Genomic DNA, 16,422 nt, shown 5'->3' on the forward strand with positions numbered 1-16,422 from the left:
GATGCAGAATCAGGGGCAATGCCAAGAGAAAGAATGGGTACAAATTCATTAAAATATAGGCATTTCCTTTCTGAAATGCCGAGTTTCTGTCAAGTTTTGAGACCACATTTCTTTTTCTATTAAAACAAGTGAGCAGGGGCACCTGGGTGGCTCAGTTGGTTGGGCGTTTGACTCTTGAGATCAGTTCGGGTTGTGATCTTGTGGCTGTGAGATCAAGCCCCATGTCGGGCTCTGTGCTGAACGTGGAGCCTGCTTGGGATTCTCTCTTTCTCTCCCTCTCCCTGACCCTCCCCAACTCTTTCTCTCTCTCAAAATAAATAAACATTAAAAAAAAAAAGTGGGCAAATGACAAGGTGTCAGGGGACAAGATCAGAAGATGCCAGGAGAGATGACAGTTGAGAGCCTGATACAAACCACATGAGGCCAAAATCAGTGGAGATGGCTGAACTATTCCTTTGCCCCCTTCCCTCTTTTCTTGGTCTATTTTTTTTTTTAATAATCAAAAGATAATAACAAGGACTACAAGTGACTATGAGATTGGTGCTGGGCAAGCATGGCTCTGAGAAAGAGATCAGACCCCTCTAGTTGGTGGGAAATCTCTGTGACAGGACTGCTGAAGAGAGCTTTTGCAATAAGTTTTCTGGAAGTTGATTCAAGGGAAGCCAACATTCACAAAGGGAAACGGCACTTCGGCTCTGCGCTGGAATTCATATTGGAAGACACCTGTTGGGGGGTCAGGCAAACAGGACCCCCTCCCAGCATTCAGAAAGGCAGCTCTCCCCACACTCAGCTACACAGCACACACTACCTCGGGCTCTCAGAGTCTCAGGGAGCAGCCTCCATTTTGAGATGCCAGTAATGTGCCCACGCAGCGGAGGGGGATTACAGCCATCTCCTAAATTAACACATGTAAGGAAAATATTGTATATCCTACCGTTGGATTATTTTGAGATCACTGGAAAACACAGTTTTTTTTCTTCCTTTCAAATAGGATAGCAACAATCTAATTCCCAGCCAATAAACGTAACATAGCCCCAGATGACTGCCAACAGGAGGCAGAGGGAGTTATTCAAAATAAACCCAACTTAACCCACCAGGAGGAGGCACCATGAGCAGCAATAATGCTCTCAAGAATGAAAGGAAGTGATTAAAACTAAGAAGAGAAACCAAGAAGGCAAACGCCTGTGATGAGCAACCAGAAGGTCCCTCATACTAAAATCTATAACCAAGGAAAAGTCATGGCGTCATCAGAAACAGCAGGGGAGTACTCAAAACCAGATTCCAGGATACAGGGAAATTCAGAAAATAGGACAAGTGTGGACACCTCTGATAGAAATGGTACATGTGACCAAAAATGCAACAGCAGAAGTCCCCGTAGAAGAAGGAATGTTCTCTTGCTGCAACGATGCATCCTTTACTTCAAGGCAGCCTAGGGGGTCATGCTTAGTCTATCTCATAACTCTGTGAACTAATTTCAACAATCAGTTCAGGTTGAGATGCAGGGAAGGGCGACTAAGAGAGATTAAGGAAGGGCCAAATCTTGGGGCGCCTGGGTGGCTCAGTCAGTTGAGTGGCCGACTCTTGTTTATGGCTCAGATCATGATCTCGAGGCTCATAGGTTTGAGCTCCACATTGGGCTCTGCACTGACGGTGTGGAGCCTGTTTGGGATTCTCTCTCTCCCTCTCTCTCTGCCTCTCCCCTGCTCATTCTCTCTCTCTCAAATAAATAAACAAAAAAAGAAAAAAAAGAAAAGAAAAGGAAGTGTCAAATCTTTCCACTGGTTCAGTCAGTTGGATTATTAAGCCCTATTTTCCTCCCTAAAGTGTTCTAAAATAGAAGACAGCATGTAGTTTGTGTTTGGATTTTTGTATGTTGGCATATGCTAGTAACTTATATATATGCTGCACTGTATATATATTGAGCTCAATATACGGCAGGAAGCCAGACTTGAGTAGGTGCGAACATTAAATACTGCTGAGCTGAATTTAGAATCCTTGGTAGTTCTGGGGGCACCTGGGTGGCTCAGTTGGTTAAGCCCCCGACTCTCAATTTTGGCTCAGGTCATAATCTCACTGTTCATGAGATCGAACCCTGCATCGGGCTCTGTGCTGGCAGTACAGGGCCTGCTTGGGATCCTCTCTCTCTGCCCCTCCCCTGCTCAAGTGCTCTCTTGCTCTCAAAATAAATAAATAAACTTAAAAAAAAAAAAAAGAATCCTTGGGGGCACCAAGTTGGTTAAGCGTCTGACTTCAGCTCAGGTCATGATCTCGCAGTCTTTGAGTTCAAGCCCCGCATCAGGCTCTGTGCTCACAGTTCGGATCATGGAGCCTGCTCCGGATTCTCTCTGTCCCTCCCCCACTTATGCTCTGTCTCTCTCAGAAATTTAAAAAAAAAAAAAAAAAGAATCCTTGATAGTTCTGAGGTCAGAGGCAACCAAGTAAGTCTCTTAGGATGGGGGACTCTTTAACTTCTCCGTCAATACGCTGTTGGAACACCTCCCACCAGCATGAACTGGGCACTCAGAATAAACGGTTTTGCTGAGGTTATTAGCCACACATAGCAGGCTCTAGAAAGTGAAGTCCATTGGTGACTGATAGTAACATAGACAGAAACTGAGATTAAGCACTGTGAGCCCAGCCGTGAGACAATGGCACACCTCCAAGCATGAGCTTTGAGAGTTTACAAAAGCAGTGGCGGTCCACGACAGACTGTTAGAACAAAACAAAACACCCTGCTTCTTTACCTCAGATATTTTGAGAAGCACTGTTGACGATACTTTCTAGGGTGATGCCTGAGGTGCTAAAATACCTTCAGGGTGGAAATGTAAATGGGGTCTGTGAGTGCTTGAGTTGATAAAAACATATAAAATTATAGCTTTTTTTTTTTAGAGATTTTTTTTTAATGTTTTATTTATTTTTGCGACAGAGAGAGACAGAGCATGAATGGGGGAGGGGCAAAGGGAGAGGGAGACAGAATCACAGCAGGCTGCAGGCACTGAGCTGTCAGACTGAAGCCCGACACAGGGCTCGAACCCACGAACCGTAAGATCATGACCAGAGTTGAAGTTGGACGCTTAACCAACTGAGCCACCCACACGCCCCAAAAGCATAGCGGCTTTATGCCCAGTTCCCAAGTCCAAGCACCCGTCAATCTTACAGTTTCATTCCAAGACCTTTAAATTCAGCCCTGTCTTGCTTCTTGCTACTTAAAGAGAAAAGAATAACTGTCACGGTGCATCTCACTTTGGAGAAGCCAGACACTTAAGCTAGAGCACTGCCACCAACTACTGCTTTAATTACCAAGGTCACGCTTCCGATGCATAATAAGCCTTCTGTAGACGTTTATCCTCTGCCATCAAAAAACATCCTCTGGGTGTATGATGTCTTTAGTTTCAAGGTCAAGAAGTAAACAACATGAAGGTGCAATGCAAGTGACCAGGGTCCAAAATGAGGTTCTCTTCATTAGGCCAAATACCCTAATGAATGTTCAGAGATGAGGAGTAGTGGCCTGTGGGAGTGACTGCAGAATGATTCTGCCATCCTGCTGGTCAGTGAAAGTTCTGAAGATGCTCAAATGCTAAGAAGCCAAATTAACTTAATTCAGAGAGAAACCGTAAATGAGCAAAGACGGTAAGCTCCATGTGTCTGCATCAGGCTTTCTGGTTCTCTTCCTTCCCACAAATAGCAGGGCTAGAGTCCCCTGCCCCTTGGGGGCAGGCGGGGCCAGGGGACTGGCTTTGACAATAAACTGTGAGGCCACCAGCACCTGGCTCACCGCGCCTTCTCTCTTCCCCTCCGCCGAGAGACAGACAACGCCCCAAGCAGCCGCTGCAGGCCTGTGTCCGAGAGTGAGGGTAACATAGAGTCAAGCCAAGCCACAAAGGATGCACGGTGAATTCAGGAAGCCCATTTCACTGTTCTGAGCCACCTCGGCCAGCCTCGCCACTCCTGACTAATATCACTGTTTGGATTTCCCCTTGTGGTTACTGCTCAAGCACCAACTCCACTGCTATTCAGATCATACAGTGTGATGCTAACCAGTCTGGGACATATGAAGGGACGACATATTCGGCTATGCCAGAATGCAGACAACTGTGTAGAAAACCATCAACATGGCAGACCTGTTATTCTTTCAAAGCCTGCTTATAAGTTTGGCCCCTGGCTGGCCATCCGGGAACTTGGATTTTGGGTGGGTTACCAACACCCTGACGAGACTCACCGGGCCTAAAATTTGTACAAACAATATGGCTGACGCCTAACTCCAGCTTTCCCCTGCTGGGAGCCTGAAACTTTGGTACATGCTAGGTAGAGTGCGTCTACATGACTGGGCACTGAGTCTCCAACAAACTTCCCTGCTAGACAACACCCCACGTGCACTGTCCCAGCTTGTTGCTGGGGGAATCGAGGACGTCCCGTATGACTGGGAAAGGACTCTTGGAAGCTTGCACCCACTTTCCTCAGACCTCACCCCATGTGCCTTTTCTCTTTATTGATGCTGTTATTATAGCTTCTCTGTAATAACTCACAGTCATGACCAGGACGATCTCCTGAGTCCTATGCGTCCTCTTAGTGGATCAGCAAACGTAGGGGTGGTCTTGGGGACTCCCAGCACAACACCGAAATAAGTTCTTTTTACATTATTTGTGGGGGAAGGGAGAATAATGAGTATGTTTGAGGAAGAGGGGTGTGAAGGGATCATTTCTTCATTACTAGGGTATATCATACTATAATCTATTCCCGATACACGCATTTCCTATTTACGACAGAACCCCAGTGACCCAAAGTTATGAAATTTAACCCCAATGATTAAAGCTATGAAGTTTAGGCTGAAGTCTGCATGGTACCCACAGTAAATCTCTTCCCTGCCCCCCCCCCCCCCAGTTTGGCCGCTGTGTATATAGCACAGAAGCCAGATGTGCTATCTGTTTTAAATAGGCCCCAAAGACGTTTTACTGAATTGTAAGTAAGTGCCTGTTTACACAGGAATTGCTTTAACTTGAAAAACACCAAAGATCAGAGAAAAATAAACATACCATAATTATCACTGGCTGTATCTGACTTCTCAATCTGGATGTTCTGAGTGACTTTTGGACAAATTTCAATTTCTTTGTACAGCTGAAAAATGACAAAGAGTCTGATTAGGATTGCATTACAAATATCTTATTAGGAATAGACATCATTTTGTAAGTCTATTTTTTCACAATTGATACTTGGAAGTAAATTCTCATCACATCACAGCCTTTTTACTGAACCGAACCCAGTAAAAGTCAAAAGAGAAATTTAAAATGCACGCTCCCAAACGTGGCTACCGTTCCAGTTTCTAAATAATGTCTCTTCCCCTTCTAGATCTATCACAGACCTGAAAACTATTGCTAAAGTAACCAAAAATATCCAGTACTGGGGAAAGAAATCATTAAAATCAGAAAGAGGCTATGAAAATCTTGACAAGGGGGCGCCTGGTTGGAACCTGGGTGGTTCAGGCAGTTGAGTGTCTGACCTCGGCTCAGGTCATGATCTCACGGCTTGTGAGTTCGAGCCCTGCGTCAGGCTCTCTGCTGTCAGTGCAAAGCCTGCTTTGGATCCTCTGTCTACCACCCCCTCTCTCTTCCCCTCCCCTACTCACTCTCTCTCTCTCTCTCTCAAAAATAGTAAGTAAACATTAAAAAAAAAAAAGATCTTGACAAGGGATTCCTAGAAATAGGAGAAGTTTCTGTTCACATGCCATTTTTGCCCTAAAGATTCATAGTAGCACAAATAGGTGCCGACAAAGAATAGCATTGAAACAGACAATAATCTATATAAATGGAGGAGATTCTCTTTTAGCCACTGGATTATACCAAGTTAGCTAGAAAACTAAGGCACATAAATTAATCAATTCTCTAGAAACCCAAGAAAGCCCGGGGGGGGGGGGTATGGGGAGGGGCGGGAAAAATAACAGAAAGCTGTAGTTCACATATCAGAAACTTTACTTTGATTTAATTTAATTCACTTTCATATGTCTACAACAATCAGCATCATGGACAATAACTTATGAAGGTTTTCTCAGGTGTCCATGTGCCACACAAGTATCATTCCATTGAACAAGCAAGGGAATATGGCTGGAGAGAAAGCACTTTGCTAAAGGTTTTAAAGCCAGAATGGGCAGAACAGGGATTTGAACCCAGGTCTCGCTGGCTCCAGAGGTCAAGTTCTCTCCACTATACTGCAATGCCCGGTAGACCACCTCCAGGTGGCGCTGAGAGGTACCACAACTTCTTAGGTAAGCAAGACAAAGGCCATTTCCAAAGATTATGATAAAAATTCCAAAACAAATAAATGTGTCAAAGCTCATATGGAACTGGAAAACTGTCATTCAATTTTGAAATGAAAAACTCTGGTGCCAAGGTCAATAACAGAAGGCTGTGCTTTAGTATGAAAGAGAAGTCTTGGTGGTTATTGAAACTTGCTCGCATCTCTGACCCCACAGTCATTCACCCAGAAATAACGTAATTCAGGCAAGTAGAAAAGAATGGTAGTTTCTTTCTCTTCACTTTCTTAGGGAGGCTGACAGGTGGAAGAAGGAGCCTTGGAAAGAGGCTGCTAGAATAGAAAGGGGAGCAGTGTCCTGGGAACAACGACCACACAGCCCAGATCCTCTAGAACATCCTAATTTAATGCAACTTCCGCCAAATGCAATGTGTTAGGGGTGTCATTTCATGTGGGGTTTTTTTTCCTTTTATACTTCAGAAAAATGTTCATACGAATAAATTCTGCAATCAGAAGAAATCAGTTGTGAAACTGATCTTTAGTTCAGAAAATGCAGTTACCAAAGTTATAAATACCAAATATAATAAAGTTTTATGCAATATTTTAGGACGCCACGGAATGTGCAATAAATGCTGTGTACTGTGTTTCCTTCAAATTACTTTGAGCCTCAGTTTTACTTTTTACAAATTTCCTCGAGAGTCAAACTCTTACCCTAGGTGGCAGTATATCACTGTTGCAATCATCTCCAGAAAGTTCCTAATGGTTGCCACAAATCCAGGGGGAATACAGCTTTGTGAATAATCTTTCCCATTCTCTCATAATATTGCCTCTTACTTTTCTTTGGAACGGTGTGAAAGCTGTTGTGTCTTTTACCAGCCCCAGACAATACCTAACTGTGATCTAGATATAAGCCCCCTTGGCCACAGTATGTTCTCAGAGTGGTTAGACTAAAATTGTGTTTAGTAAAAAACACTAATAAAAACATAAAATCTCAAGAAGGATATGCACTTTAAAATATATTTTTTCAATGCAACTACAATCCCTATCTGAAACTAGAAATGCTGAAATTTCATAGGTGTTATACAAACATCTTTAACAGCAAAACGTCACACGTGTTCCCTTTATTTTATTAAGTCAATGATGTGTCACATTTTCCTTCCCTTTTTTTTTTAATGTTTATTTATTTTGAGAGAGAGAGAGAGAGAGAGAGAGAGAGCACGCAGAGGAGGAACAGAGAGAGAAGGAGAGAGAATCCCAAGCAGGCTCTGCACTGTCAGCACAGAGCCCGATGTGGGGCTCAAACCACGAACCCTGAGATCACGACCTGAACTGAAATCAAGTCTGATGCTTACCCAACTGCGCCACCCAGGTGTCCCTTTCCCTCTTCTCAAAGAGCAGATTAAGGGGCGCCTGGGTGGCGCAGTCGGTTAAGCGTCCGACTTCAGCCAGGTCACGATCTCGCGGTCCGTGAGTTCGAGCCCCGCGTCAGGCTCTGGGCTGATGGCTCAGAGCCTGGAGCCTGTTTCCGATTCTGTGTCTCCCTCTCTCTCTGCCCCTCCCCGTTCATGCTCTGTCTCTCTCTGTCCCAAAAATAAATAAACGTTGAAAAAAAAAAAAAATTAAAAAAAAAAAAAAAAAAAAAAAAAAAAAAAAAAAAAAAAAAAAAAGAGCAGATTAAAAGATCATCAGATTTAAGAACAAACTTGATTGCCAGGCATTCGAGTTATCATGAAGTCAGGATCATGTCTCACACATCTCCGCTGGGTGCCCTGGTCCAAGCCAGCATCACCCGCTGCCCCAATTACAATGCACTAGCCCCCTGCTTGTTCTCAGCAACTTCTCTTGTGCCCTGTGGTCCATTGGCCATGTGGCACATGTCCCATGGACACAGAGCCACAGTGAGCCTACTAAAATAGAAGTCAACCAGTGTCCTTCTTCCTCCGGGGTTTCCCCTCTCATGTAGGCCCTACATGGCCCATCCTGCTCCCCTCCTCCCCTCCTCTCTTGCAGCCTCACCCCCTCTCCAGCCACTGACCCTCCTCACACACAAGAAAACAACCTCCACCCTCGCCATCCGCCCCCTGCCAAGGCCTCACCCAGCTTTGTTCCCTTAGCCTAGAACACTTTCCTCCAAAATACCTCTACGACTCACTCTCTCACCTCGCTCTGTTCACACATCAACCCAAACACAGCTAAAGGGGCAGAACACTCTGTTTTTGGATGCCCCATCTCTCTTTCCACTTGACCTAACCTTTTCTTTTCAAGCTCTTCACATCCTCTGAAATACTGCACAGTTACATGTCGTTATGCAAAAAATCTACATATTTTTGTATGTCTCCACAAACTTGAGTGTGGGTTCCACAAGGAGTAGAGATTTTTTTCATTTTCGTTCCTTTTAAGTAGGCATATGCCCAATGTGGGGCTTGAACTCATGACCCTGCGATGACGAATCACATGCCCTGTGGGCTGAGGCCGGCCAGGTGCCCCGAGGAGTAGGGATTTTTGATTGTGTATCCCAGTGCCCAGAACAGGCACAGTGGTGCCAGACACAGATAAATACTAAATAAATATTTGCTGGATGAGTAAATAAATCAATTGACCAGTGTTTCTGCAAACTCTTTATTCCTACCTGACACTTTAAGAAAAACACATTGAATAAGGGTCTTGAAAAGCCAGTGCCTCCCTATTCATTATCAATCCATCGATGGGGCCTAACAATTAACCAAATACAAAAAAAAGTTGCCAAACAGGTACCACTTCTATTAAAACATAACCAGCAGAGCAGATAAGTAGACGACCGACTAGTCATGGTCATTCACAAGCAAGAGGATCCCCTAACCCACCAAAGATACATCCTAGACCCCTCAAAGCTTTCAAATCTAATACACACTTTTCCTAATAACTACAGACTTTACTATTAAAGAATGTCTGGTAAAACAGTGTCAGAGAATAAAACATATCAGGACAGCCATCTATGAATGAGGTACTTACAAGGAAACAGCTTCATATGTGTGCGAGTTTCGCTAGTCTGTCAAAAATAAAATGGAGGTGGGCTACAGAAACTAATCGACCGTGTATGGTCTGATGCTTATTCAGTAAGGGTCAATAGCCTGAAATCTGCAAACTCTCAAAAAGCCTCCAGGAGCGCTGTGTGTTCAGACACCCCCTGCCTTGGAATGACATTAGAACAAGTTTAATGGCCTATATGGGGGATTGGAAGCCAGGGACCCCTGGGTAGAATCCAAGGGGTCTGTGAACTTCAATGGTGGGGAAAAAAAATGCCATCTTTATATCTACTAACCTGTAACTGAAACTTAGCATTTCCTTCAATCATAAATAAATGTAGGCACGAATACAACAGTACTGGCAGTGACTATGACCTTGTCACCAGTAAAAATCATGGTTGTTTCCCAATCACATTCAGGCTGCTGTCAGTACTTCAAAACAGTAGTAGCTATCGGATCTCCCGCTAGGTCTTATTATTTAAGGAGCCAATAAATAAGCACACGTATTATCTATAATTTTAAAAATATCTTGGATAACTATTGCAACATAATTATGCCATAGGTGATCCTATGTGTTTTATTTCGTGCAACTGAAAACAGTAATCTGAGAAGGGAGCGTGAAACTTTGCCAAGTTGCCCAAGGTATTCTTAAGGACAAAAAAGTGAAGAAACTTGGTAAAAGCAGAGATGTGAGTAAGCAATACTCACTTGCAATCTGAACGATAAAATGAACGAGCCTATGGCATTCGCTTCCTCAGGGACGTCTGAGCTGGAGACCTTTTGCAAAGAGCAGGAAAGATGCCATGCTCTCTCTGCATTTTAGACTCTTTAAAAAAAATTGTGATGAGAACATCTGCAATTGCAGATACAAACAGACCAAGCTTGGTGCGCCTCAGTCTCCTACACCAGAGGAGCCACCCAATGGCCAAGACTCAAAAATAATTAGCGCGTCAATATAATTTCAAAAGACATGTCTTAAGTCCCTACTATGTGTGAAATAGGAGGGCCATGGAAGTCGGTTAGAGGCAACATATGAAAGTCTTAACCATCAAGATGCAAACATACCGGTGGTCAAAGAGCTATCCCCGTCTAATCAGCCCCGCACTTTCCTTTTCTAAGTAAGGAAAAGGGTTTTCTTTCCTCTGCTCAGAGAGAACAAAGTCAGGGCTCTGCTCCATGCCAGCCAGAGGAAAAAAAATAAATCAGCTACTCTCTGTTAAAAGCTCCCTCTCCTGTTAACGCTTAATTGTTCAGGCGATGGTTGAAAATAGACTCATCATTTTGATCTTCTTTCATGGATTTCATCACATGGAAAAGTGCGACAAACACCCTCCCCCTCCTATTTATTAGAAACACTTAATGGGGCACGAGGGAACATTTTAGGATGATAGAAACGTTCTAAAGTAGGACTGCAGTGGTGGAAACATGATGGTATGGTGAAACCTCACTGAATTGTGTGCTTAAAAACTGGTGAGCTTTAGGGGCACCTGGGTGGCTCAGTCAGTTAAGTGGCCAGCTTCAGCTCAGGTCACGATCTCACGGTCTGTGAGTTCGAGCCCCGCATCGGGCTCTGTGCTGACAGCTCGGAGCCTGGAGCCTGCTTCGGATTCTGTGTCTCCCTCTCTCTCTGACCCTCCCCTGCTTGCTCTCTGCCTCTCTCTCAAAAATAATAAACATTAAAAAGATATTGGTGAGCTTTGTTGCATATAAAGTAAACGTCAAAAAGAGTTGATTGAAAACAAAATTTCCTATTAAATTTTAAATCACGCTTCTCCTTTTCAGAAAGAGACTATGCGGGTTCAAGTTTTCAGTTCTGCTTTCTGTGGTGCAACCATGTCTGAAGTCATCCTGTTATCATTCACATATCCACGGCCAGCAGCTCGGTGGCCCCCAGAGGAATGACTAAGTGCAGAGAGAGAAGAACAAATTCTAAGATAGAGGCGCCTTGCTCCCAAATTGTCTCTTTCCTGGAACTGAAAACTATACCACTCGGCTAACAAAGAAGAGCTTGTTACTGTGTTGTTTCCATGACAACCATTTACTGAGCATCTATTATGTGCACTAGTATCTCTCATCTTTGCAAAATCCTAGAAATTAAGCCCAGTTGACCCTTGAGCAACGTGGGTTTGAGTTGCATGGGTCCACTTTTCCAGAGTTTTCTTTTGTTTTTTTTTACAGTTACTGCAAATGTATTTTCTCTTCCTTAGGTCTTTCTTAATAACATTTTCTTCTCTCTAGTTTACCTGATTGTAAGAGTACAGTACCTAATGCATGGAACATGCCAACTGTGTGTTCACTGACTGTTATTGTTATCAGTGAACTTCCAGTCAATGGTAGGCTATTAGTAGTTAAGTGTCGGGGGAGTCAAAAGCTATACTTGGATTTCTGACTGTGCAGGCGGTTAACACCCCCAACCCCCGCACTGTTCAAGGGTCAACTGTATTAGCACATCTTTTGCCAATATCACAAAATTCGTAAGCAACGGGGCCGATATAAAACCCATCTCTAGTTTAGAACCCAAGTCTCATAATGAAACCCAAACATACCTAAATGTCCCCAGGCACCTATATAAATACAATTACAAAAGACTGGGACATAGAATCACACAGCAGCATTTTCACCCAGAAGGATTCGACCCATCGGCTTCAATACCCAGGTAGAAGTCATTCAAAACCAGAGTTAGTGCTTTTGTTCCTGACAACAGCCAGCTGATCTTTGAGTCGCCACGCTGCCAGGAAAGCTAGGAATAATAACTAAAATTCTACCTGAGGGTCAGCTCTGGATTTCAATCTCTCACGATCGCACGGCCTCGCTCCTTGCAGACACAAAGGTGGCATTTCTACTCTACAGACACATTGTGATAAGTAAGGCCATCTTCGCAAACTTCCGAGCTCTGAATGAGGTTCATTTATTTTAGAATTCGTTCTACTTCACCAACCACAATTAGTACAAGCACACATATAATTTAAAAATAATCTCCTACAGAATGTAGTTGGACAACCGTCATAAACATTACCAGCTCATAAATGTCCTCCTCGGGCTTTGGAACGTAGTGTTGCATTTTGTTTTCTATTAGAAATTTCAGACGCAGGTAATGAGCAGAGTGATCCAGTTGATGTGTCTGGGACAAAAGAAAGGAAAAAGAAAACGTTCAATGGTAAACAGGAGTATTTAGTGCACCACTGACATATTATCACTATCCCCCGAGAATCATAGAGATTTGTTACTGGGGAGGGCGTATGGTTTCTACACCTCCTAGGAGGTTTACCTCTAAAACTCAAACTTGAAACGCATTTTCATTGAACAGATGAGTAATATTCCACAGACAGCTTATGATTCAATGGAAATAACTGAGTCACATCTTCACTTCTGCTTATCTGAGTCATTACCCTCTTTAACACTGGTTTTGCAACAGAACCCCAACAGATCAGGGAGGCCCTTCAACATAGTTCCAAACATACAGAGGTGATTAAAGAAAAAGTCACAGAAACAGTAAGGAAAGATTCACAGTGACAGGGAAAAGCTGTGCCCTGGCAACATTGTTTTTCTAGCCACATGGGGACACAGGGACAGTTGCTAATAGTTCATTTGCAGGCGAGTCAGCGTGAAGACAAGGCATTTGGATTTCAGTCTTATTTATATACACCCCAAGTGAGACTCCCTCCGGGGGCAGTGCAGACGGGCATGTGTCCAGCACTGGCAACACATTGAATGACTTACCCAAAGAAAACAATTCTAAAATAGTTAAGGGTTGAAATTTCCAGGCCTACTCCTTTGGTTCAGAATGGGTCGACGGATTTTTCTCCTCTAGAGAGTCACCCTCGATTTAACGTTGCGGTAAAAGCAATAGTCGCAACGTGGCTTTATAAAATAATCCTCCACGTGCATTCGTGAAGATGCAGAGAAAAATGTAAGAAAATGCTCTTTGAAAGTTACATGGCAGCCTGAAAATGTATTGTTAGAAAACGCTTAAGTGAAGCCACTTTTTAAAGCATTCTTATCCCTCAGAGATGCATCCCAAAGCACTAGTAGATAAAAGATATGATGTCTAAAACTTGCTTCCAAAAGAATCCAGAGCAGGGGGTGGGAGGGGATGAGTAAACAGATGAAGCATAATTTGGTAATTTTGGTTAATTATAGAACCTTGGTGACAGATACACAGGAGTTTATTACACTATTCTCTGCTCTTACGTGAGTTTGAAATTTTTCATAAATATTAGATCTCTTCACACCAAAAGCTCTACTGGTGAGAATTATTGCAATATAAGTGAAAATTAATCTTTTGCTGGCTTAATCCTCTTTCTACCTACCCTGATCCCCCCCCCCCCGAATTTTAAAGGCTAAACTAAGAAAATTCCGATAATTATTCCAATAGTAGTCATTCAGTCCCATCTAACGAAATCTTAAGTATGCCAGGTGCTGTGTGAAACACTGCAGATATAAAAATTAATAAAACATAAATGCAGCCTTCAACCGTGTGTGTGGCTGTGGGGAAGAGGGGGGCAGAAAACAGAAGATGGGGCGGTGGTGGCTTTGCTTTTTAAATAAATATATATGCAACAGGGGTGCCTGGGTGGCTCGGTCGGTTGGGCGTCCGACTTCGGCTCAGGTCATGATCTCACGGTATGTGGGTTTGAGCCCCGCGTCGGGCTCTGTGCTGACAGCTGGGAGCCTGGAGCCTGCTTCGGATTCTGAGTCTCCCTCTCTCTCTGCCCCTCCCGTGCTCATGCTCTGTCTCCCTCCCCAAAATAAATAAACATTAAAATTTTTTTTTTAAAAATACATGCAACATAGGCATCCTGCATTATTACAAAAGCACATTTCCAGAAAGTGGAAATGAGTTCGTTCTGAGCACCTAGGAGAATGATAAAGAAGTTTTCTACCCTGCATCCTCTCCTGAGTAAAGTGATAGTTTGAAACCCGCTGTGTGACCACAGATACTGCTGAGCCAACACATTCCCACGTACCTGACTTTCAGGCTGTCACTGTCTGTATTACGGAGGTCAAATGCTCAGGGTCTGACAGACCCCGATGGATGGTGTCTAAGGTAATAAGAATGATTATGGGTAATCCCAAGAAGAGTATAACAGGGAAGCTTTTGTTGGTTTTTTTGTCTGTTTTTGTTTTGAGAAAGAGAGAGAGAGCATGCATGCATGGGGAGGGGCGGGGGGGGGGGGGAGAGAGACAGACAGACAGAGGGAAAGAAAATCTTAAGCGGGCTCCAAACTGAGCGTAGAGACCACCACAGGGCCCAATCTCACGACCCTGAGATTATGACCTGAGCTGAAATCAAGAGTCGGATGCTTAACTGACTGAGCCACCCAGGTGCCCCAAAACAGTGAAGTTTTACAGTGGGCTACCTATTACTTACAGGAGGGCTGCTGAGACAAACAAATGAAATAATAATATTTAGGGTAAGATGATAGGAAAAGTTTCCGTCCAGAGACAGAAGCTGCAAATGCTTCCCACCTACCTAGGTCCTCACCGAAATCTTTCAACAGAAGAAAAAAATGGTGTTTGCCATCTGTTTCTGACTGAGGTGGGAGGAAATGAGCAATGAAACTTCATGGGGTCTTGGTTAAGAGGAACAAATTCACTTGGCAACCTTACTGTCATCATTAATAAACACTTTGTGGACACTCTCAATAAGGCTGACACTTAAACCGTTTTCTGGAAGTCGGACCCAAGGAGCAACCTCACCTAAGAAGCTTGTGGTTCCTGAACCCTCAGTGGGAGAGACAGACAGCCCCCTGTCAGGCACCAAAGATCTTAAGATGGTCCTGACGAAGAGTAGAGAGGTTCTCGTCACGCCTTAAATGCTGCTGTGCTGAAACATTTATACAGATGTACAGAGAGCAAAAAATAAAGCTGTCTAGGTACCTCACTTAGAGTGACACAGCAAAGACAACAAAAGAATGGTAAATACAGCAATGGTAACGAGGCCGATTCTTGGCACCTTCCCCTCCATCATCATCTTTGTCAAACTTCTTTAAGTTACAATAATGTCTTGATAGTTTTAAAAAATGAAAATGGCACATGCAACAGATAAAACTTTTAATGGTCTTACTTGCACCCAAGGAGCCCTTCGATTGGTCAGTAAACAGTTACCCTAAAAATGGGCAGTAGACCTCAGGGTCTACCATTTTGGTAAAGATTTCTCAATTACAAGCCCTCACTAGTCATGGCTGCTCTAACGTAAAGGCAAAATCCTAATGAACTAATTGATCCTGATGAATTAAATCTGATCATCAGAACTCTCAAGAAGAATTTCCTGCTCCCCAAATATCTGCAGGTTGAGCAAATTTACCATGTTCACAGTACATCTTTGTGCAAAAAGAATTCCAGGTATCAATGAATATGTTAACACAGCAAGTCCAAATATTTGTCCTGCTACAGACTTGTAAAACATTCAGGAGAAAACTTCCTAATTCAAGAGAAACTCAGGGAAAAATTTAAGTGGTACCAATTTGTGTTCCAATGTGCATTTGCTTAAGTTGCTCAGAGGGCATTTGATTCATTTTGAGGCAATGTAGCCACAAGTTATACCAGAAGATAAAAATACCATAGAACAAGTATTAGTTTAGTTGGCATATATTTTCTTTTAATTTGCATCCACTTCAAAGGATGAAATAGCAGACACAATGTACTTTTTTTTTCCAGTAAATAGTTTGAGCCAATTACAAGAGATAATAACATGATCTTTTAATCCATCAGGGTTTTCGCTTCCAATTCAGTCAAACTTCTTGGGGAAACATAAAAGTTACCACATATAGAAATCCATGCAAACACACACACACACACACACACACACACACACACACAGACACACACAAGTGCTATTGCAGAATTTCCAAAGATAGATCTTCCTCTTCAAGGTGACCTTTCTTTTTTTTAATGCCAATGGTTTTTAGAATAATCAAAAAGTCATAGGCCAATACAGTGATGGCATGAAATAAAACTCATCCCATGGTCACACACGAATTGAATCAGTGAGTATGAATGAATGAATTTTTTGCAATTATTTTGGTAATTGCAATGATCAGAATATATCGAAAACCCACAGGCCAACGTGGTTACCTGCTATAGTTAGCAACAATCATTTTCGTAACATCTATAACATGAACTGTACATGAAATGTAGATCTTGAAACATTTACTATACCAGAACTTGA

At 43.1% G+C, this 16,422-nt stretch overlaps 1 protein-coding gene across 6 annotated transcripts in view; it reads right to left on the bottom strand.

The window, feature by feature from the left end:
• The window catches only part of TIAM1 (TIAM Rac1 associated GEF 1), a 396,054-nt gene that overhangs the window by 64,385 nt on the left and 315,247 nt on the right, over window positions 1–16,422 (bottom strand). For all 6 annotated transcript variants that reach the window (XM_047874694.1, XM_047874692.1, XM_047874689.1 and 3 more), the window contains 2 exons: window positions 12,268–12,372; window positions 5,034–5,115 (listed from right to left, as the gene is read on the bottom strand). In XM_047874694.1, coding sequence (XP_047730650.1) covers window positions 5,034–5,115; window positions 12,268–12,372 — 187 coding nt within the window. The remainder of the gene's footprint in view (window positions 1–5,033; window positions 5,116–12,267; window positions 12,373–16,422) is intronic.

This window comes from Prionailurus viverrinus, chromosome C2 (assembly GCF_022837055.1).
Source record: "Prionailurus viverrinus isolate Anna chromosome C2, UM_Priviv_1.0, whole genome shotgun sequence".
Classification (NCBI taxonomy): domain Eukaryota; kingdom Metazoa; phylum Chordata; class Mammalia; order Carnivora; family Felidae; genus Prionailurus; species Prionailurus viverrinus.